At 45.7% G+C, this 24,506-nt stretch overlaps 1 protein-coding gene across 1 annotated transcript in view; it reads left to right on the forward strand.

Annotated features, from left to right (window-relative positions):
- Positions 1–24,506, forward strand: part of foxp2 (forkhead box P2) — a gene marked incomplete at both ends in the record, with an annotated part of 69,087 nt that overhangs the window by 21,824 nt on the left and 22,757 nt on the right. The window contains 3 exon segments of the mRNA XM_080754241.1: positions 3,849–3,953; positions 16,277–16,364; positions 21,868–21,951. Coding sequence (XP_080610367.1) covers positions 3,849–3,953; positions 16,277–16,364; positions 21,868–21,951 — 277 coding nt within the window.

Here is a 24,506-nt window from a genome sequence, read left to right on the forward strand (position 1 = left end):
ATATCCGCTTCTCTGGCCCATGCATTATTCAGAAGCTTTTCTTGGGCGATATTATAATAAGGATGTAGGGTGTGTGTCTGTGTGTGTGTGAGAGTGTGCATGTGTGTGTGTGTGTGTGTGTGTGTGTGCGTGTGCGTGTGCATGTGTGTGTGTGTGTGGTAGAGCCTCTCACTGGAGGTTGGAAGTGTTGTGTAATTGGTTTAAAGAAGCCGGTACCTCCCCGGCACCGCTAAAAGGAGCCTTGAATAAGATATCTTTAGAAGCGAGACGTCCCCTTGGAAGACGCAGGGAGAGAGAGAGAGAGAGAGAGGGAGAGAGAGATGGAGGTATAGGAAGATAAAGGTGGGGAGCGAGGGAGGATGGATGGAGAGAGAGAGAGAGAGAGAGAGAGAGGAAAGCCAGGAGGTTAAAAGGAGTGAGACACGGAGGGAGAGAAAGACAGAGGGCCAGGGAGAGAGAGAGAGAGAGAGAGAGAGAGAGAGAGGGGGAGTGAGTGAGTGAAGATGGAAGGACGACTTCAACACTTTTCAACCTATCTTCATATCGCCACTGTCGGTGCAGAAAAACCTCGTATCTCCAAGTTTCAAATGTGTACATTTTTTCGCAAAGTAAAGCCCTGCTTCATCAGACAAGGCCGTCACACAAAAGTAGTGAAAACAGCCGATCTACAAGCACACAACGCCTCGCACACGGGACAACGGCGATATAATTGCCCCTCACTAATGTTCATGATGAAATAGCACGAAAAAAAAACTATTCTGTGTCTCATAGGAGGGCTGTGGGCAGCCAGTGACATCATCGATGGGGGATCCAAGCCAATAGAAACTGCAGGCTATGACGTCCTGAAAATGTGCTGTTCTCGCGATAATAAATATCGAAATATTTCTTTTTAAATCTTGCTTTAAAAAAAAAAGAAAATGTCAAGGGCTGACGGTTTTCTGAACTGCCTCAGAGCCCTCCTATGAGACACAGACCGAGTAGAAAACAATAGAGCATCGCAGCGGAAGTGGTTTACTGGTGCCACTTAAAAATCGTCATTCATTTTCCCCATATAGACTTTTACAAAAATATTTATAACAATTGTGTTAAGCCTAGAACCAAGCCATCCAGGATGGCAGTGAATCATGACCATACAACCAATATGACATAAATACTTTTTAAATGCATGGTGTATCACCTTTAAGTGGCACCAGTAAACCACTTCCGCTGCGATGCTCTATAGTGCTATTTTATCGTGAACATTAGTGAGGACCAGTTATACGAAGATAGGTTGAAAAGTGGTGAAGTGGTCCTTTAAGAGAGGAGAGTGAGACATGGAGTTAGAGGAAGACTGGGGGAGGACGTACGGGGTGAAGGGGGGGGTGGGGGGGAGGAAAAAGACGTTTTATCTGCCTCTGTGTCCCGGGGGGGGCGTGTGGCGTCTTCTAATGATCGAACAAGGAGTATTGTCAGGGAGAGCTGCTTACTAACACGCCACCGATCGATGGTGGGAAAGCCTCGCGGCCAAGCGAGCTCTCCCAACCCCTGACACATACAGTAGACACACACGCACACACACACACACACACACACACACACACACACACACACACACACACACACACACACACACACGTACACACGTACACACATACACACACAATATGTGCAATTATCCGCTACGCTATTTAACATGCAACGCAAACATACAGTGTACAGAAAACGACTCCCCCGAAAAAAGGCATTGGGCCACAGGACGCGCACGCAACGTAGAAGTGGACGCGTGCGTGGCTAGCATGCAGCCGCACACACGTCGCGCCAAAGCGGAAAAAAGGTTAAAGCGGCACATTTAATAGGATGTGCTGTCTGGCCCCGGATCGTAACTTATTTGGATGCCATTTGAGAGATAGTAGAGACCTTCATTCCCCCCCCCCCCGCGCTGTCCTCAAATGATACGTTACCCGGAACATTAATCTCCAGATGAAAATAAGAAGGCTGTCTGGATTCTTTCACGTTTTACCTGAACGTCGCTTACCCCTCCTCTAGAGCTGCGATGTCTTTAGACTAGGGGTGTAACGATACATTTTCATAGCGATTCGATACATATCACGATACATGGTTGACGATACGATACATGGGCGATATTGGTTCATTCCTGGCGATACGATACGATCCGATTCAATGATTTAAAATCGATATAGTAACTATTTAGCAAAGAAATTAAATCTGTATGAAAGGTGTGGATTGTGCAGGTTTTTAAGGGAAACATGTATTATTATGGATATAAATAAGTAAACACTGTGATTCTCTAGCAAATACATGGACATTATATTTCAACACATATGGACAAACCTACACCTTAACATGAACCAAGAGATTACACACATTTATCGATAGACCAAGAGTAGCTAATATATAGAAAGGAAAAGTAATTAAACCCCTCCTTTAAAATGTTCTGATTAAAAATGCTAGTAAGTAGGTAGCAAGTAGGTAGTATCGATACAATCGATTATTTGCACTGACGATTCGATTAGATACAAAGTCAATCGATAGATATACTTCGATTTTTTTAATGAAAAACGATATTTCGATGAAGTTACTATATCGTTACACCCCTACTTTAGACACAAGACATTCACCAGAGGGTTTCCGTATAGGGCTCTCTTCCTGGCCCGCGCTCGGGCTCACGTGCACGGGTTTGCGTGTGGGTGCGCGCATCGATACTCAGTCGATGTGCGATGCCTTATTCCTGGGCTGCATGCAGATATGCATGCCCGCCGTCCACTTCTATTAGGACGCGCACTAGGGCTGTCACGATTATTACATGATCGTCTAATCGCAATTATTTGACATAATCGCAATTATTTGGTGATAATCGTCATAATCGTTTACATGTTGACATTTTTTTATATACTGTATGTTCAAACATAGTGGAAATGGCAGATCGCGGCGCGTTGTGAGCTTGTAGATCGGCTATTTCCACTATCAATGTTCTTTTTTAAGTATAAAGTTGTCAAATATGTCAGTAATGTATTTGTATATTTAGGTTATGTGTCATATCTACCATGTGCAGATTCAAAGCCTATACAAGCCAAACAGAAATGTAATTGTCAACGACAAAAACACAAATAAATCGTTAATCGCAATTATTTGAGTGGCGATTAATCGTCGTGTAAAATGTCATCATCGTGACAGCCTTAGCGCGCACGCACAGACGCGTCCATGTGCGCGTGCACAGCGTGACTCTGTGCTATGAGCAGCGGACAGTGTCACTTCCTTATTTTAATTACACCCCCCTCTCCCCAGCCGTGACACTTAAAGAGTTCAATAGCACACTGTTGAATTGACCTGCTGCGACCTCCCTGTCCGGGATTGTAACCTGACAGCCACACGCTGCCCCCAGCCATCACAGCCTCTCTAATGAACCTGACGCCATTCTCTGTCTGTCTCTCTCTCTCTCTCTCACTCTCTCTGTCTCTCTCTCTGTCTGTCTGTCTGTCTGTATGTCTGTCTGTCTGTCTAAAGGTCATTGAACAGTGCTGCGTTTTTTTCTGCCGAATATATAGGGGCACATTTCGGAGCACGTAAATAAAGAAGTCTACCTCACATTATGTCAATCATGTTTGCACACTGCCGCCCGTTTTGTATTTATTTTCGAATCAGGTTAGATTTTTTTCCTTCAGATTTTGCTCTCTCTCCCTCTTTTTTTTCGGTTTCGGTTTCCAAAACGCAACAAAAAAACACAGCAGTGTGCAACCAGCTTATCTGTGACTGTCTATCTCTCTATCACTGTCACTAACATTGAATCTCTCTATCTCCCTCTCCCTCTCTCTCTCTCTCTCTCTCTCTCTCTCTCCCTCTCTCTCCAGCTCGTTACATGAGGAGAGCGGGGCGTCTCACTCGCTCTACGGTCATGGCGTGTGCAAGTGGCCGGGCTGCGAGAGCATCTGCGAAGACTTTGGACAGTTTTTGAAGTAGGTTCCTCCTCCGCACTCTCTCTTTTCTGGTTGGTTAGAACGCTGCGTGCGTTTGGATGTGTGCTTGTTAAAGCTACATAATCGTCGTTGTCGGGTGGAAACCTTGTATGTCCAAGGCCGTTCGTTTTGTTTTTATCATTTTAAAAATGAACTAAACTAGTGAAAATAGCAGATCTACAAGCACACAACGCCTCGCACCACGAGGCGTTGTGTGCTTGTAGATCGACTGTTTTCACTACTTTTGTGGGATGGTGAAAAAAACGTACAAACTTGAAACTTGGAGATACGAGGTTTCTGCCCGACAGTGACGATATCTTCAATGGGGGCGGCTGTTTCAAATCCCGGCTCCTCCTGTCTAAATGTCGAAGTGTCCTTGGGCAAGACACTGAACCCCGAGTTGCTCCCAGCGAGCAGGTTGGTTGCCTTGCATGGTTTACTCCGCCATCGGTGTATGGATGTGTGTGTGAATGGGTGAATGTAATGCACAATGTAATAATGTGTAATGTATCTAACCTTGCGTCACCAGACTTTCCACCTCAGAGGAAAGCCTGGTATTCGTTCCGAAACTAGCCGGGTGATCCGGTGTGAAAAAAAAAGAAAAATGTTGGTTCCGGTGGTTGGTTCCGGCCTCCTGATGACTGCAACAAACTACAACGTGACGTAACGTTATTTCCATACTAGGGGTGCTGACCTCCATCACTGATCTCGATACACTGCCAGCGATTCGATATACTGTATTTGCGATACATTGAAATCCCTGACCCCGATACGATTTACCCCTGTTCCCGATACGATGCGATACACCCCTTTTCACGATTTGGACTTCACATCTGCTATACACTAACAATAATAGTGATTCTCTAAATTTTTAATTTTAAGGACCATCATAACTCAGAGAGTACAAATGGAATAAAATGAACCTACAGTATAACAAGAGTACAACTAAATGTAAAAAATTACTGGCAGTCACAGCTGCAGTAAACGGTTCAAGACGCCTTGGAAACGTAGGATAGAAGGAAATACTACATGAAAAAAATGATTCAGACATGCAGCGAACGATACATCACGATACCACACATCACGATACCATACGTCGCACATTTGTATCACAATTACGATACGTATCAATTAATCTCAGAATCCCTATTCCATACTAATGCGAATCAATTCGTTTATTCTATGTAGTCACGCCACGAGTTAGAATAAAACGTGAACATGACAAACGATTATTATACCATAAGAAACCGGAACGATTATACACATTTTAAACATTTTGGAGGTGCAGGTGTTTCCGGCTGCCTGCAGTCCGCCTGATGACCACAACATGACGTAAAGTTATTTCCCCTCCCGACCGGATCAGAAACCCAGAAAATGGTACTGATCCCAGTATTGACATACTCTAGCATACAGATTGTCAAGAATAACGTTTTATTCATGAAATGAAGCATCGGATTTCTTTCATGTATTCTATAGAGAGATCATAGAATACAGTAATGTTCCGCCCGCCCGTACAGTAGATCACCACATCATTCTGTTAATGTAGCAGGGGTTCTATAGATCAAATTCTACTCTTACATAGTGGTCCACAGTTACACTGTTATGGCACACTCAGGAGAATACGCCATTCAAGTCTGGACCGCGCGTAAGCTCAAAACGCGTCGCATCGCAACACGATGTGAGCTTGGAGATCGGACTTTTCCGGGCATGCGACACCTGCGACATGCGACACCTTCAAGTACGCATCAGCATGCTACGAGTGCCTCTTTTCTGCAAGTGTGATTACAGAAAGGCCTAACAAAGGAGTCTCTCAGAAGGCCATTTCGACCTTTGCAGGATGTCTGTATTGGTTGGTTGCAGCAGGGCTACCGCTGCAACGCGCCATGATTGATAGGCAAACCTCAGATTAACTCGCGTTCTCCCCCGCAGCGGGGGAGTGAAGTGTGGGAGGGAGGGGGGGGGGGGGGAGGCACGTCAAAGCATCAAAAAGCGAATGGCAACCGGTGCGGCCGCACGCTCACCTCCGCAACAATGCAGCCTCCCGCCCCCCCCACCCTCTCCCAAAGCCCCATTCACCATTGTCACGGTGCAGCCGCCAGAGCCAATGAACTCTTCATGCTCCATCAACAATTTAGTTAATTAGCTCATTTGTAATTGGCCGGCTTTGTTGCCTGGATGTTAGCGGGGGGACATCAAAGGGAGAAGGTGTTTGCGGCTCCGCCGATTACAGGTTATCGCTTTGCCACTCACAGAGAGAGAGAGAGAGAGGGAGAGAGAGAGAGGGAGAGAGGCACTCTCTCCCTCTCTCTCTCTCTGTGTCTGTCTTTTTCCCCTTTCTCTCGCTCTCCCTATCTCCCTTTGCCCCCCCCACCCCCACCCCCACACACACACACTCCCCGCTCTCCCGCGCACGCCGAGAAGAAAAGAAAGGGAAGCCTTCATTTGAATATTCTAATTAGATTTGTAATTAACTGTGAAATAACGATCTGGCGAGTGTTTTTTTTCTTCTTCTTTTTTACGGCGCGTAAACGTCCGTGTGAATTCACATAAACCCTTGGAATTGGAGGACGTTTTCACGGGTGTTTCTCTGCACCGGTTGACGCCAGTGCGTCGCAGGAAGCTGTAATGAAACAACTAGTTCAGACTGTTGTCGGATTTAGGCCTAAATCTCACAACGCGAGGCGTTGTGAGCATGTAGATCGGCTATCTTCACAATGTCTGCCTCTAATATTTGACAATTTGGCCAATGTTTAATTTGTCATTTTAGAGGTATTAAAAAGCCCTAAATTGTCTCTTTAGAAACGTGCAGATACCCTCTTTACACTTAAACTTTATGTTGATTTGTTTACTGTTGAGTGAGAAAACAATGTTGCACATTAAGCTAATCATCTGGGGACCCCCCAAAATAATTTGGGGACCCCCCTGGGGGGTCCCCCCACAGGTTGAGAACCACTGCTCTAATTCTGTATTGCTAGCATTTAGCTCGATAACGCGGCTAATGTGTGTCTTTGTAAAGAGAAATGAGGCAAAGAGAGATGTTATTTGTCAGCCCCGTTGTACACACAGCCCTGACAGCATATTTAGCCGCATCTTCACACTCTATCAACACGCCCAACGCGCTCGCAGGCGCCGTAATTGACACTGATGGATTTAACAGAATCACAGGTGAATACGTAATGCAACGCCGGCCCCGACAAGTGTGTTTGCTTATCCCCGCCGGATAATGCATTCCACATATAACAATCTGCTTAACAGTTTTCTTCAAGGAGGACGAGGTGTACATCCATAGGCGTCGCGTGGCATAATGTGCGTTGCGCGTCGCCGGCGCGCGCGCATGGCAGCTGTTGTCCAATCCGGGCTGGCGACAAGCACGGGCGTTTGCCTTGCAGCTTGGAAACAGATGCGCGTGTGATGCAGCAATCCGGCGGAGGATTAGCGAGGCTTTCTACTTCCTCGTCCTGTCGCCTCAGTACACTTACTTAAAGAATGTGTCGGTCTATCCCTACGCACTGTTACACCTCGGTTCACTCGCAAACACACCTAAGTCTGTGTACCGTACGGATAGCGTTTCACTGGTAGCTTAGCTGCTTATTTAGGTCCAGGGCATAAGGTACGTGGAATAAAGCTCTGCAATGACAATATATTCTTCCATAAGCGTGGTACAGAAAGAGGCCTTGGCATAGAACGAGAGAGAGAGAGAGAGAGAGAGAGAGAGAAGGTTGACAGATCTCAGACAGAAAAAAAACGAAAACACACGTGCTTCACTGACTTAGGTAAGGTCACCCCTGGCCCCAACGGCGACTAAGCCTAAGACTCGATGCAAAAGGATGCGGTCGTGTAATGCCGAAGTGAATGCAGTCACACAGCCATTCTTTATAGATCTGAGTCATTCGGTGCATACGCGACTGAGGCAATGTATTCCATAAACGTTCCAAGCACTCTCAAGTCTATACTTGTGTACTGTGTAGATACTGTGTGCCTTCACCGCATACAGTATTGTAGGTACACCAAATAAAGCTACTCTTATATCGTCGTTGTCGGGTGGATACCTTGTATCTCCAAGTTTCAAATTTGTAATTTTGTTTCGCAAAGTAAAGCACTGCTTCATCATACAAGTCTGTCGCACAAAGGTAGTGAAAACAGCAGATCTACAGGCACACAACGCCTCGCGGTGCGAGGCGTTGTGTGCATGTAGATCGGCTGTTTTCACTAGTTTAAATCATTTTTTAACATGAAAAATGCAAAACGTTGCAAACGGTTTTCACCCGACAACGACAATATGAAAGCTTAATCCATAAGCTTGAGAGCTGATGAAAAATATGTGTGCGTGGCGAGAGAGAGAGACACACAGACAGACAGGGGTGGCAGACATGAAAGTGAAAGTACAGTTAATTCTATGACAGGCACTTTAGTAAAAACAAAACGAATTAAAAGATCAACGGTAAAAAAAAAAACGGAAGGAGCATCTAGGATCAAACCCCCGTTAAACCCGTCCATACGAGTGAACGCCTGAGCTCTGTAACTCCATAACCCAACCCTGGCACGTGAAATGAAAGGAATTCATCTTTTTTTTTTTAAGAAAAACGAAAACCAGACACCAACAACAAAACGAAAAGAAAAAAAAAAGACTGGCTCGTCATCAGAACAAAGATGGTTGCCACGCGGCATGCCTTGGAGGAGACATCGTCTAAGTCAGAGGGAGTCCTTTCATGTATTGGGAGGTGCCAGTCATCTACTGTACTCTCACACACACGACGCACATGCACTTCAACTCGCTCACATAAACACTAAACGCCGCGCGTGCTCCCCGCCACTTTCCAGGGTCGAGGGGGGGAGGGGGGGAGGAGGGGACTCGAGTTGTACGCCACGGGAAGCGCGGGCGCCGCAGCGACCGACGTGTTTTAGTTGTCTCCTTTTGTTGTGTCGCGGGGATGAGGAAAACTTGTCAAGATCAGCGTTTAACCGCTCTCTGCTGTGTTTTCTCTTTTAAGTGTTCTCGCCTGGAAATAAAAAATAAAAACACAAAAAAACAAGGTAGCCCCGGAGGTAGCTGCACGAATTAGCTCTCTGAAGTTTTCTGAAATGAAAACGTTCTCCCCTTAACCCCCCCTTCTGTTCCCTGAGTGGCTGACGTGGCTGTGTGTGAGTGTGTTTGTTGAGGGAGGATGAGAGACGACGTGAAGGGGGTTGTTTTTGAGCATAACAACGCGTGTTGTACAGTAATCGCGCAGGCCTAGCTTGCGCATCATAGCCAGATGTAGGGCTGTCATGATTATTACATAATCGTCTAATTGCGATTATTTTACATAATCGCAATTATTTTGTCATAATCGTTTATATGTTGAAGAATGTTTATATATGGTCAAACATTTAAAAAATAGTGGGACATAGCCGATCTACAAGTTCACAACGCGTCACATCACTATCAATGTTCTTTTTAAAGTGTGAAGTTGTCAGATATGTCCTTCATTTCTTTGTATATTTAGGTTATGTGTCATATCTGCCATGTGTAACTTCAAAGCCTACAAGCCAAACAGTAATATAATTATCAACGACAAAAACACAATTAAATCGTTAATCGCAATTATTTGAGTGACAATTAATCGTCATGTAAAATGTCACAATCGTGACAGCCCTAGCCAGATGGCTACGAGGAGCCCAAGAAGAAATGCATCCATATATATTTAACAATGGCATTTCCTAATTCCCATCACACGGCTATCGCAGTATATTGACAGATACTCGACTCTCTCTCTCTTTCTGTCTCTCTCTCTCAGCATTTCCTCCCAGCATATGTACAGTAGTATAAAGTGACATTTATTTAAGTACTGTATTTGAGTACAATTTTTAAGGTAATTGTACTTTACTTGAGTATTTCCAATTTCCAGTACTTTTACTTCTACTCCACTACATCTCGGATCCTAATATTGTACTTTTGCTCATGACATTTATCTGACAACTTTAGCTAATAGTTACTTTATAGATTTCTATTTCTATTACTAAATTAGCCACTTCAGAGATGGTCACTGTCGGGCAGAAACCACGTATCTCCAAGTTTCAATTTGTACATTTTTTCGCTAAGTAAAGCACTGCTTCATCACACAAGGCCGTCGCACAAAAGTAGTGAAAACAGCCGATCTACAAGCACACAACGCCTCGCGGCGCGAGGCGTTGTGTGCTTGTAGATCGGCTGTTTTCACTAGTTTAGATCATTTTAAAATGATAAATACAAAACGAACGGTTTTGGCCATACAAGGTTTCCACCCGACAAGACGATATGTTTTGGCCATACAGTATATTGACAGATATACTGTACTCGACTCTCTCTCTCTCTCTCTCTCTCCTCTCTCTCTCTCTCTCACTCTCCTCTCTCTCTCTTCTCTCTCTCTCAGCATATGTATGCCTTGTCCCCTCCCTGACCCCCTTTCACCTCGCGTATGCACGCCATCCGCCGGAATCAATGCACCTTTAACCCCCGAAGAGAGGGCGCACAAACACAGACACCAGAGGCAGTCGCGCAAAGACACAGGCGCGCACACACACACACACACACACACACACACACACACACACACACACACACACACACACACACGCACACACGCGCGCACACACGCTTAACTCTTCCCCCCTTCCTGTCACTGTCTTACTCTTCCTTATTACCAGCAGTCAGCCGGGCTCCATGTTAAAATGGCAAAGCCAGCCACTAACCTGACCGCCGGTGTCTGTAACCCGCTGCTAATTAAACCCATAAGGCGGCGACTTGAGTCTCTCGCTGTCTCTCTCTCTCTCTCACACACACACACACACACACACACACCTACACACACACACACACACACACACACACACACACACACACACACACACATCTACCCCCCCCAGATGTCTGCTGCACTCTGACAAGACCTTTAAAACGGGGGGGCATTACTTATTCACTGCCACCACGGGGACACACAGAGAGTGTGTGTGTGTGTGTGTGTGTGTGTGTGTGTGTGTGTGTGCGTGTGTGTGTGCGTGCGTGAGCAAGTGCGCGTGCTTGTATGTGCCGTGTGATGATGTTGTGTACACACTATATGCATACATTTGTGTGAGCATGCACGCGTGTGTGTGCGTGCGTGCGTGCATGTGTGTGTGTGCGCGTGCGCGCGTGCATGTGTGCGTTTCTGTGCCAGAGTTAGTAAGAGGAGAGGCCCTTGCTTTCATGTGTGTCTCTTCTGGGCTTCCACAGTCCATAGCCCTTGACAATACACACACAGACAATTAAGCAAACGGCGCGTTGTCCTCGGCGCGTTGGCTCAAACAGATTTATTATGGGGCCCTTAGTGGACCGTTCATGGCATATACATATTCATATACATATTTATGTACAGTAAGCAGTTGTGGTGGGGGGGGGGGGGAGGGGGAAGCCCGCCGAGATGTCTTTACAGAGCGGAGAGAAAACGCAGGCTACAAATCGTCGTTGTCGGCCCGGAAAACCTTGTATGTCCAAAAAAAAAAAAAACGTTGCTTTCCAGGAAATGGGGGGAATACAATGAAACTAGAAATACTGTTCCTACGAAACAGTGTGGGCTCGCATGTAACACCATGTAAGGGCATAAAGATCTACCCTTTGGCAGCACCTCATTGGCTAAGGGCCCTGCCTTTGTACTGTTTTGAGGAGAACTTGACTGATAGATAAATAACGAAGATAACATATATGTGTGCTCGCCTTCAGCGAGCACACAATAACCCTGTGTTGTGTTCAAGCCCCCAGAACCTCGACGCTCTGATCTCAGAGCAGGGATCTCCATATATGGGCATAAACGGGTGCAGGGATCTCCAGAAACGTACAAATGTGAAACTTGGAGATACAAGGTTTCTCCCGACAGTGACGATATTTACACCCCCGTAGTATGTTGGTGTGCCCATGGATTCTTGGGACATGAAAAGTGTGCCCATGCAGAAAAAAGGTTGAGAAACACTGCCATAGACCATAGTCTGTCTGTCTGTCAGTCTGTCTGTTTCTACCTCTCTGTCCATGGCATCTTCCCCCACTTCCAGATTGGTCTATTCCCCCCCCCCATCGCTTTTCGTTGTCATTACTTCATCCTCGCGTCTCTCAATCCCCCTCCCCTCTGATAGTGGCCCCTCCCTCTGTCCCCGCCCCGAACCGTCCCTCTCTTTCCAAACACAAATCAATATTCCTCCACCGCGAGCAGGTAAATGGCAGGCGGTATGGCTAAGCCAGACAGGGCACTGTTGTTGTGTGGGCGTGTGTGTGCAGGGGCGTCACAAGGGGTGGGGGGGGGGGGGGGGGGGGGGGGGGGCTGGGAAAAGTGGGACAAGCTCACAGTGCGGCACCGAGTGCAGCGCTGCGAGATTGTAAATCTGCTATTTTTGCAAAGTTGTGAAAATGTGTGCAAATCTTGAAAATCTTGAATATATGTATTTTTAAAGCGAACATTTCTAACTCAAATTGCTTCTGGAGGAGTCCATAGACTAAATATTTTGAGATGGGGGTCCGTGGCCAAATACATATCTTTTTGGGGGTCCTTCACATGAAAAAGTTTGAGCACCACTGTGAGCTTGTAGATCTGCTATTTTTCCATAGTTAAAACACAGAATAATGAGTAATAATACGTTCCCATTCTAAATGGGTTAAACCCCCTCCTCCCCCTATGAAGAACATTCATGGGGGGCCCGCAGTGAATCCTTGTACCCACGGCCCGACAACCCCTTTGCCAGAAAGATTTGGTAGAAGAAACAAATATGGTGTTGTTCTATATTTATTTTCCTCGCTGTCTGTGTGTCTGTCTCATGATCCACCCGCCACCCGGTCTGCCTTTGTGTGGTGTTATCAATACACGGTACTATAGAGCAGGGGTTTTCAAGTGGGTGACAGGCAAAGCCCTGCTTCATCATACAAGACTGTCTCCACAAAACTAGTGAAAACAGCCGATCTACAAGGCGTTGTGTGCTTGTAGATCTGCTGTTTTCACTAGTTTCGTACATTTTATAGATGATAAATACAAGGTTTCCACCCGACAACGACCATAATGCTATAAATATAAGGTGCTGGGTGTGAAAATTATAATGTAGGGGTGCCTCGGATAAAAATTAATATATTTATGGGGTGCCCTGAGACAAAAAAGTTTGGAACCCTTGCTATAGAGCACATGTCGTCATTTGAATATTTCATATAATGCATGCAGTAATCAGGCTGTAATCGCCTTGCTAACTGGCCAGCGGTTGCAAATAACTAGCTGTCTGCGCACCGTGCGCGCGCACACACACACACACACACACACACACACACACACACACACACACACACACACACACACACACACACACACACACACACACACAAACAACATTAGACACCCCCCTCCAAGAAGAAGAAAAAAAGCTCTGTCGGTGTGAGACGTAAACTTAATAAAGATGTATTTTTTTCTTCTTCTCCTCTCCTCCTTTCTCCTTTTTCTTTTTCTTCTTCTCTCTCTGTTCTTTTCTTTTTTTTTTTTTTTTGTAATGAGGTATCTTCGGGGACGGCGAGCCAGCCAGCCCCCCGCTCGCCGCTTTGGAAAGCAGCTGTAATTCATGACACACGCCATACATCAAGCGCGCGGCCACGATAGCATTATGGGCAGTGAAATGAAAAGGGTATTTGCAACATTAGTTCTCTCATCCTGCGAGGGGACGTGATTAAATGATTAATGAAATGCCCCCCACACACACGCGCGCACACACCACCACCGCCCCACCGACACCCACACACACACACACACAACATTGTCGTCCTCTCTCTCTCTCTCTTTTAGCGTGCGCATTCTGAAGCAGCAATTAGGCATGGGGCTGGAGACAACCACTGCCCCCCCCCCCCCCCCGCCTCATCCCTCCATCCCTCATCCACCCACGTCTCCACCCAACCCCCCCCCCCCCCCCTCCCTTCCCCTCTCTCTGCTAATACTGCCACAGTACCTCATTCGTGATTCGTAGTGATTGGGTGGGGGGGGGGGGGGGAGGTAAACAACAAGATTCTAAAGCAGGGGGTCTTCAACGTTTTCAGACCAAGGACCCCTTAGCGGAGAGGGAGATAAAGCAGGGACCCCCCCCCCCCCCCCCCCCCCCCCCCCACTACACATCGTATAAAATTGGGTTGCAGATTTTCATTGACTTGGTTTGACAGCACTGTCAAATTCGTGATCGTGTTTATTTTTTTTTAGATATTTTTTAACAACTTAAATTGTTGACACTTGGTAAATTTGAACTTTCACTCTGTACTCGGTTTGCTCTTTTTTTTACCTCTACACCAAACCTACTTGCCAAAATAGTCGATCTGCAAGCTCTCGACGCGAGCTTGTAGATCTGCTATTTTTGGCCAAAGTTATAGGGATGTGTTGAGTTCAAGTTGTTCATAATATCCTATCACACAAAGATTTGGAGACCCCCACCCCCCTGTAGTAACTCTGAGGACCCCCTAGGGGTCCCGGGCCCCCTGTTGAAGACCCCTGTTCTAAAGCATAAGTGAGCATAAGACCAGTGGCTCTCAAACTTTGTCACGTCAAAGAACTCCAAAATGTATAGCCATTTGGCCATGGACCCCCATTCGAGAATATCTCGTGCCAGGGACCCCCCCCCCCCCCCCCCCCCCCCCCCCCCCCCGATGATCAAAATCCATTATCCTGGGGCGGAACATTTGCCCAAAAAATAGCAGATCTACAAGCTCACAACCTGTCACGTTGTGACGCGTTGTGAGCTTGTAGATTGGCTATTTTTTTTGGCAAAGACATTTGATACAGAGTGAAAAAAAGACTATCAATTACGTATATTAGAAGTACCTTTTACCAATTATAGAGGGTTTAAGTGGTACCGGATATGCAGCTCGGCAAATAAAAGGTGAATTGATCCCAGTGCATGACGGAGGACGATATCACGATAAATTAAATCTCCGCGATACGATTATCGTGAGTGTTACGTGGGGTGAGTATCACTATATACGATAATATCGCTTATCGTCCCATCCCTATGTGTGTGTGTGTGTGTGTGTGTGTGTGTGTGGGTCTGCGTGCGCGCCGCGTCCGCGCGGCTGTGTCGCGTGTACATCTCGGTGACAGCGAGTGAGCGAGAAGAGGGTGGAAGAGAGAGAGAGAGAGAGAGAGAGAGAGATTCGGCACTCCTCTCCTCATGCACTGGAGGCAGTTGTCTGTAAATGATCGTTGAAGGGGTCTGCAAGCTAACCTATAATTACTGGGAGAGGAAGTGGCAGCCGTGGCATTTCATAAGCATGTCTCCTCAAAGCGCGCTTTGTGGAGTTTGTCACCAATGATCATTGGATAGAGGCTCATTACGCGGCATCACAACACTTAGAAACCCCTTTCCTCGCCCCGCTGGTACATCGTGTACTGTTTGGTGTGTGTGTGTGTGTGTGTGTGTGTGTGTGTGTGTGTGTGTGTGTGTTGTGTGTGTGTGTGTGTGTGTGTGTGTGTGTGTGTGTGTGTGTGTGTGTGTGTGTGTGTGTGTGTGTGTGTGTGTGTGTGTGTGTGTGTGTGTGTACACTGTTGAATAAAGGTCTATCTTAATGGTGAAGCGCTTTTGTGTCCTGCAGACAAAATCCAATCAAGACAGAAACCCTCATTGACTGTTATGGCTGTCTGGATGCCTTTTTCCTACTAATGAGGCGAACGCAGCAGATACATTTAATATGTCTGCCGCCCGCCGGATAATGCACCTTTCGCTTGAAGAGATGCTTTTGCCGTGTCAGATGCGCGCCGGTGTTAAATTGCGTGTATTGTTTTCAGTAAACGACGGGAGACAAAAGCCGCTCCGCCGGCGCCGGCGGTTCCTTTTTGTTCTCGTCAGGCAGGCAGGGTGGGCGGGCGGGCGGGCATCCGCTCAGGTTGGTACGGCGGGGCAGCCATCTTGACTGGCGCGCGCGCTGCGTAGGGCTATTGTCATGTTAAGTGTGTGGACGCCATATTGGAGCTGCCGCCTTACGTTTAATTACCTCGTCTCGTGGGGGAACAATGGTTTGTAACGGGAACCTATATGGATGTCTATAACGGTGGTGAAACATTAGCATTAAAAACAAAGCCGCACAGAAAAGAAGAAGAAAAAAAAACTAGCAAGGTTAATACTGTAATTATCAACCGTTGTCTTTTTGATGGCAGTTGGAAATGAGCAGAATGCACGCCCAGCCCTGCTGTGGCTGGTGTGACACATTGGGCAGTTTTAACGTGTTTTATTTGCTGCGTGAAACCAACATGTTCTTACACCGTATACTCTTCTCTCCATCCTCTCTATCTGTCTCTGTCCGTCTCTCTCTGTCTCTGTCTTTCCAGGCACCTTAACAGTGAACACGCCCTCGACGACAGGAGCACGGCACAGTGTCGAGTCCAGATGCAGGTGGTACAGCAGCTAGAGATACAGGTAGGTGCTCTCTCGTGACCATTCCTTGAGCAAGACACTGAACCCCCAACTGCTCCCCATAGACCATATTCACACCGCGGCCATCTTGGATCACATGACTTCCTGGGATAGCAGCCTGCATTACAAACCATTGTGAACAATGGAGCAATGGTCCCAAAATATGAGTTCATCAACATCCCCAAAATGATTAAATAGAAGGGTACATCCACAATATTCATGGTAGTTAGGTTGCAGTGTTACTCTGTACAAAGACTTGCTACAGTATGCAGACTAGTGCTTGCTCTGCATCATATAGTTCATATTACTTACATATTTTGGGACCATCGCATTGTTCACAATGGTTTGTAATGCAGGCTGCTATCCCAGGAAGTCATGTGATCCAAGATGGCCGCGGTGTGAATATGGTCTATGTGCAGGTTGGTGCCTTGCACTGGTTACCTCTGCCACCTGTGTGTGTGTGTGTGTGTGTGGCTGAATGGGTGAATGAAATGCACATTGTACAGCACTTTGAATAAAGACGCTATACAAATGCTCCATTTACCATTTACACACACACACTCCCAGTGACAGGGTTCATGTGAAAGGATGAAATAGACGCTACACAGGTTGTAGGTAACGCTTGCGTGTTCATCATTTAACAACGAATTCATTTCACTACACAAACTATTTATCTGTTTTTCATGCGTTCCTATGGGAGAGTTGTTTGTGTGACTTCTCTAAGTGAGAGAAAAAAGGCCACATCGCGGTGACGGTCCCCCGTGGAAGACAAGACAGACACGCAGACACAGTCAAGCAGGACCCGTCGACTATACAAACAAAGCCCCCCAAACAAAGGAATCCTTGGGCCTTACCACAAAAGCCATTACAGCCGTTTTAATTGAATTAAGCGCGCAGCGCTTTATTTTCTCTCCTCTCTCTCCCTCTCTCCGTCGCTCTCCCCTCGCACTCTTTTCTTTCTTTCCAATTAATAACGAGCGCATTTCTCCTGGCCCGTCGTGTTAATTAAGTGCACTTTACACCTGAAGAAAGCTCAAAAGCAGGGGACTATTTTCAGTAGGTGGAGCGTGACCTTATTAACCCATTCAGAACGGGTACACATTTTGTGTTTCATTATTTTATGCTTTAACTATTGAAAAATAGCAGATATACAAGCTCACAGCGCGGCACCGAGTGCCGCGCTGCGAGCTTGTAGATCTGCTATTTTAGAAAAATCGTGAAAATTAGAATTTTGACCCCGATTCTATAAGTGTCTTTTGAATCCTTCTAAGATTTTTGAAAAAACCCTATGTTTCTATGTCAGCAATCTGGCCAGCCATCGTCAAAGAAAAGGTCCTTTTCACTTAAACTGGAGCTCAGTTAGTCTGTTCTTGAGAGACTGCTATGTCAGTGGTGCTCAAACCTTTTCATGTGAAGGACCCCCAAAATGATATGTATTTGGCCACGGACCCCCATCTCAAAATATCTAGTTCCAGGGACCACCCAGAAGCAAAATCTGAGTTACAAACGTTCGCTTTGAAAATACATTATATTCAAAGATTTGCACACATTTTCACAACTTTTTCAAAAATAGCAGATCTACAAGCTCGCAGCGCGGCACTCTGTGCCGCGCTGTGAGCTTGTATATCTGCTATTTTTTAATAGTTAAAGCATCCACTAATTTTAGGCCTAAATGGGTTAAGGCGCCACGTCGCCTAGATAATGAGAGAGCTGATTGAGCGACGTTATTACTCAGCAACCGCTGACAAACCCTCTCTCCTTCTGTCACAAAACAAATAGACGGTGCATTTCTAAAAGTGCATTTCTGTTTGTATTTAAAAGTGAGTTAACGCTGGGGGGTGGGAAAAAGTGACAAACACATGATATGTCGGAGGCTGGCTGGCTGGGCCATTGTTTTAAGGTCTTAGGGATGTTTAGTATATCGTCGTTGTCGGGTGGAAACCCTGTATGTCCAAAACGGTTCGTTTTGCATTGATCATTTTAAAATGACTTAAACTAGTCAAAACAGCCGATCTACAAGCACACAAACGCCTCGCGCTGCGAGGCGTTGTGTGCTTGTAGATCGGCTGTTTTCACTACTTTCTGTGCGACGGCCTTGTATGATGAAGCAGGGATTCGTCATACAAATCTGAAACTTGGAGATACAAGGTTTCTGCCCGACAGTGACGATATATTATCAAAAGAAATAGCGTGTAAATGGCAGTGTTATGGCTGTTGCTGCTCGCATAAGAGCACTAATTCTTTGTAATACAACATATTTGCAGTACTTGTTGTGTTCAACAGGCATCCCTATTTTGGGCTTTTCCTCATAAGTCAAAAATAATACATTTAAATCTTAGAATGTTCCATTGTGAGCTTGTACAATGTGCTTTTGCTATGATATGGCTTATAAATGGTTAGGATTGTGTTGTGGACACTTATGAAAACTTGTCTAAAAGTGCCAGGTGGATTAGTGGAAAATGTTTTTGCTTTGTAAACGTAAGCCATTTACCATGAGAGGGAGTGGGTTGTTGGCTGATATACCACTGTTTCAGGGTTGCCAAACAACCCTGAAACAGTGGTAAATCAGCCAACAACCCACGACCCTCGAATGGTAAATTGCTACCACTTCTACCATATAAATGAAAGAAAACACAGTTGTAACTTGCAAGGTTATTTAGTTATACAACTGCAACACAACAGTTGTCGGGGTCCATGAGCCAACTCAAGGTTGTTGACTGATTTACCACTGTTTAAGCCAATCAGAATCCAGTATCTGAACCACAAAAAAGTGGTAGAACCAGTTCTTTATAACAACATTGTCTAACACTGGAGCTGATGACAACCATTGGGTTCGCGCACGCACGCACGCACGCACAGCACGCACGCACGCACGCACGCACGCAAAAAATAGCAGATCTACAAGCTCAAAACGCATCGCAGCGATCGGCTATTTTTGCTTCTTTTGAATTGGAATGCTGAATTATTTGTTGTTATTTTTTAATTGGAATCCTGAAATGTAACATTTTGATTTAATTTCAAACACATTTAGTTACATACTCATGTTATAACTTTATGAACCTAAATACAAATACCTACATTGGACATAAAAGAAATACATTTAAATACTACTATACTAGTCATTAAGCTACTAATGTAGACAGAATTAAAGCAGGTCATGTTTGGAATTGTAACAGCTGAAATCAATAATATATCAGTATTCCAGTATTAACCAGCGGGCCGCATTAAGTGAACGTGGGGGCCGCATGTGGCCCCCGGGCCGCCAGTTGCCTATGTATGGTCTAAGCCATCTTGATGCCGATCTGAATCCAAGTGGAGCGTTGGTCCGCTCGCTCTTAGCGCTGTTGTTTCTTTTATACGCTTCGACGGACAGTTTGTATTTACTCGGCGCGGATTCTCTTTTTTGGGGGTGGGAAGGTCTTAAAAAATGAATAATTCTCATTTGTATGTAAAGTAACAAAGACAGAAGGAAGGAAGGAAAGAAAGAAAGAAAGAAAGAAATGTTTTATTTATTTAATTTAGGCGTATTTGCTTTTCTTTTCTTTTTGCGGAGCTTCTGGTTGCGCGCGCGCTCTACAGTGTGACCAATTACAGGCGTGCACTTCTGTTTTCCTTCCAACCGTCCTTCGCGTTCTCTCTCTCTCTTTTTTTTTTACTTCCCCGAGAGCCGTCAGTAGTAATGAGGCCCAGCTCCTTATGTGCTCGCGTGCGTGCGCGAGTGTGCGCGCACATGACATGCCCGACTCTTGCTGATGTCTGTGTTTGTACGTGCACTGGTGTGTGTGTGTGCAGGGGCGTCACAAGGGGGGGGGGAGTGGGACTGAGTTACTAGGGCCCAAGCAAGGTGGAGGGGCCTTGATTATTTTATACTTTAGCTATAGAAAAATAGCATATATACAAGCTCACAGCGCGGCACCGAGTGCCGCGCTGCGAGCTTGTAGATCTGCTATTTTTGAAAAGTCGTGAAAATGTGTGCAAATCTTTCAATATATGTATTTTTTAAGCGAACATTTGGAACTCAAATTCTGCTTCTGGGGGGTCCCTGGAACGAAATATTTTGAGATGGGGTTCCGTGGCCAAATACATATAATTTTTTAGGGTCCTTCACGTGAAAAGGTTTTAGACCCGCTGACATAGAAACATAGGTATTTTTTGGGAATATTCAAAGACGCACACATTTTCAAGATTTTTCAAAAATAGCAGATCTGCAAGCTCGCAGCGCGGCACCGAGTGCCGCGCTGTGAGCTTGTATATCTGATATTTTTCAATAGTTAAAGCACAAAATAATGCGTGACGAAGAACATTCATGGAGGGCCCGCCGCAGTCAACCCTTGTACCCAGGGCCCAGAATTTGGTGCGACACCCCGTGTGTGTGTGGTGTGTGTGTGTGTGTGTGTGTGTGTGTGTGTGTATGTATATGTGCGCGCGCGCGTGTATAATATCGCTGGAGTCCGGGGGTCGATCCCCTCGCATGGACCACTGTCACTCCCGGTGAGTTAGATTGATGATAGGCGATAGGCCAGCGCGGCCGCTAACTGGACCCGGGGAGAGAGAGGAAGGGTTCGCCCCCTCTACCCCGCCCCGCCCCGCCCCCGGCCAGGAGGTGTGGAGGAGGCCCCCCCCCGCACCCCCCTGTTTGGAGGACCCCTTCTTCACCTCTCGGCAGCTGCTTGACTGCCTGCCCCCCACTCTAACAGTGTCCACAGGACTTTGAGGCACAGACAACCACGAGGACCGGCCCTTAATTTTATGGCCCTGACCGCCTCGTTACTGTCAGAGACATACCGGGGGGGGGGGGGGGTTGACCCAAATTCCGCTATTGACAAAAAGATGAAATGCTATTTGTTTTTTTCTTTTGCCTGACCTGTCATCCACCCCCTCCACCCCCCTGCTCCACACCTCTCTCCCCCTGAACCTCATCTAATAGCACTTGTCACTGTCCTGCAGGCCTCCACTGCTGCTTTGCTGCCTTGCCTTGCTTATTTTATACTGTAGCTGTTGAAAAATAGCAGACACACAAGCACTCGGTGCCGCGCTGCGAGCTTGTAGATCTGCTATTTTTGAAAAGTCGTGAAAATGTGTGCAAATCTTGCAATGTATGTATTTTTTAAGCGAACATTTGTTCGCTTAAAAAAGTGAGCAAATGTCTTTCTTTCTTTCTTTCTTTCTTTCTTTCTTTCTTTTTCTCTCTCTCTCCCTCCCTCCCTCCCTCCCTCCCTCCCTCCCTCCCTCCCTCCACATTGATAGAGTGTATATTGTTCTGTTATGTGAAACAGTTTTACAGCAAGAAATACAAGCTGCTGCAGTCATTGATTTATTTTTCTTGTGTTCTTCTTTCTCCCCTTCTTTTCTCTCTCACCCTCTCCCCTTCCTTCTCGCTGTCTTCCTCTTTTGTCTCCTCTTCTTTACTCTGTCTCTCTTTCTCTCTTGCTCTCTCCATCTCTTGTCTCCCATTCTTGCTTCTCTCTCTCTCTCTCTCTTTCTCTCACTCTCTCCCTGTTAACAGCTTTCTAAAGAGCGAGAGCGTCTTCAGGCGATGATGGCACACTTGCACATGCGTCCCTCGGAGCCAAAGTCCTCTCCCAAACCAGTGAGTGCATATTGCTCTGGCCAGTGTAAACAGCTTTGATTTGTCTGAGTGTGTGTGTGTGTGTGTGTGTGGGGGGGGGGGGGGGGGGGGGCGCCGTGGCTGTTCGAAAGAACGAACAGTTTAACTGTATGGGCAGCCGCTTAAAAGACAGAGTGAGAGCGTTGAGTGAGTGTGTGATGCGCGATGGAAAAGTGGAATGGGATTCTGTAATACCAGGTTGCATCTGTATAGCCTATCGGGTATGGCGGGCGATATGAGAGGTCAATATAGTTAGGGGGGAGTGTATTAGATGGCTGAGTCCTTGGGCTTTAAGCGGGCGCTGGGTCATTTGTCCGTGATGGAGATAATAGCCAAAACAACCTGTTGGGGCGAGCTGGATGGATGGATGGTTGCAGGGGCGTCACAAAGGGGGGGGGGGGGGGGGGGGGGGGGGGCGGGAGTCGGACTGAGTTACTAGTGCCCCAAGATGGAGGGGCCTTGATTATTTTATACTTTAGCTATTGAAAAATAGCAGATATACGAGCTCACTCTGCGAGCTTGTAGCTATTTTTGAAAAGTCATGAAAATGTGTGCAAATCTTTGAATATACAGTGTATGTATTATTTAAGCGAACATTTGTAACTCAAATTTTGCTTCTGGGGGGGGGGGGGTCCCTGGCTGGAACTAAATATTTTGAGATGGGGGTCCGAGGCCAAATACATATAATTTTGGGGGTCCTTCACATGAAAAAGGTTTGCGCACCACTGACATAGAAACATAGTTTTTTTTTTTTTAAAACCTTGGAAGGATTTGAAATATGATTTATCAAAAATAGCAGATCTACAAGCTCGCAGTGAGCTTGTATATCTGCTATTTTTCAATAGTTAAAGCACTAAATAATGTGTTAGCACATTCATGGGGGGCCCGCAGTGAATCCTTGTATACCCAGGGCCCAGAATTTGGTGTGACACCCTGGATGGGCTGTTTAGCTCGCTCAGACTGTGGCGGGCACTTCAGAACCGCCGCGAGAGATGAGGAGAGAGGTGTCATTTTGGACAACAAACACCTGAAAATGACAGGCAATGCCTCGAAGAACACCGTGCTCGTATAAATGGTGGTAATGGTTACAGAAAGAACATACAAGAAAGAGAAAGTCATCCGCAATGTTCTCTCTCTTCTTCTAACCCATTTAGGCCTAGAACTATTGAATGCTCTAACCACTGAAAAATTGCAGATATGCAAGCTCACAGCGCGGCACCGAGTGCCGCGCTGCGAGCTTGTAGATCTGCTATTTTTGAAAAAGTCGTGAAAATGTGTGCAAATCTTTGAATATATGTATTTTCAAAGTGAACGTTTGTAACTCAAATTTTGCTTCTGGGTGGTCCCTGGAACTACATATTTTGAGATGGGTGTCCTTGGCCAAATAAATATAATTTTGGGGGTCCTTCACATGAAAAGGTTTGAGAACCACTGACATAGTAGTCTCTCAAGAACAGACTAACTGAGCTCCATTTAAGTGAAAAGGACCTTTTCTTTGACGATGGCTGGCCAGATTGCTGACATAGAAACATAGGGTTTTCAAAAAACCTTAGAAGGATTCAAAAGACACTTATAGAATCGGGTCAAAATTCAAATTTTCACGATTTTTCAAAAATAGCAGATCTACAAGCTCACAGTGTGGCACTCTGTGCCGCGCTGTGAGCTTGTATATCTGCTATTTCTCAATAGTTAAAGCATAAAATAATGATACGCAATAATGTGTACCCGTTCTGAATGGGTTCTAAACGTCTCTCTAAAGTAGAAATTCATGTTAGTTTGTAAAATGACTCTCTCTCTCTCCCTCTCTCTTTCTCTTTGTCTTTTATTGTTTATATTAAAAACGGATGGGTGGTTTTTGTACGATTTTAAATGCATTGAAATTAAGCAGCGTTTGAATTTGACATTAGCGCGGGAATATATTTCGTTTTTTTATTTTTTTATTTCCAACTTACGCGAGGCGGTTCTCCGAGATATTGCTGCGTTCCTATTACTGCACCGTTACTGTTTCTGCTGCTTATGCAAAAGTGGCTCATTTCAGTGGAATAATTTTCCCCATCACCTCCCATCGAGGAGCGCCGATAATCACAAGATTGCATAATTATCCCACGTAATTCCATCAGGAATCAAACTTCCACTTACCCCAATTTATTATTCAATCTCTCTCTCTCTCTCTCTCTCTCTCTCTCTCTCTCTCTCTCTCTCTCTCTCTCTTTCTCCGTCTATCCCTCCCTCTTTTTTAATCTTCAAATACCTCCACCAGATTGGTCATATCTTGTCCATTAAAGATTTTTTTTAGGCTCTAATCCCGACTTGAATATGAACGACGAGTAATGCTAATGAAGTATTGCGTTACATAAAGAGCTTGTGAAAAGGCGGCTAATTGCGTTTGATGGTGGGGGTAATTCAGGCAGAGTTCTTAAACGAATATTTGTTCAAAATAACGTCGTATTCACTAAAAGGTTACGTGGTGGAGTTTTAAGTCCCATATAATTAGTCAAATTCAACAAAATAATGGCTGATCTCCACACTCACAATGT

This window comes from Nannobrachium achirus (assembly GCF_963921795.1).
Source record: "Nannobrachium achirus genome assembly, chromosome: 23".
NCBI lineage: Eukaryota > Metazoa > Chordata > Actinopteri > Myctophiformes > Myctophidae > Nannobrachium > Nannobrachium achirus.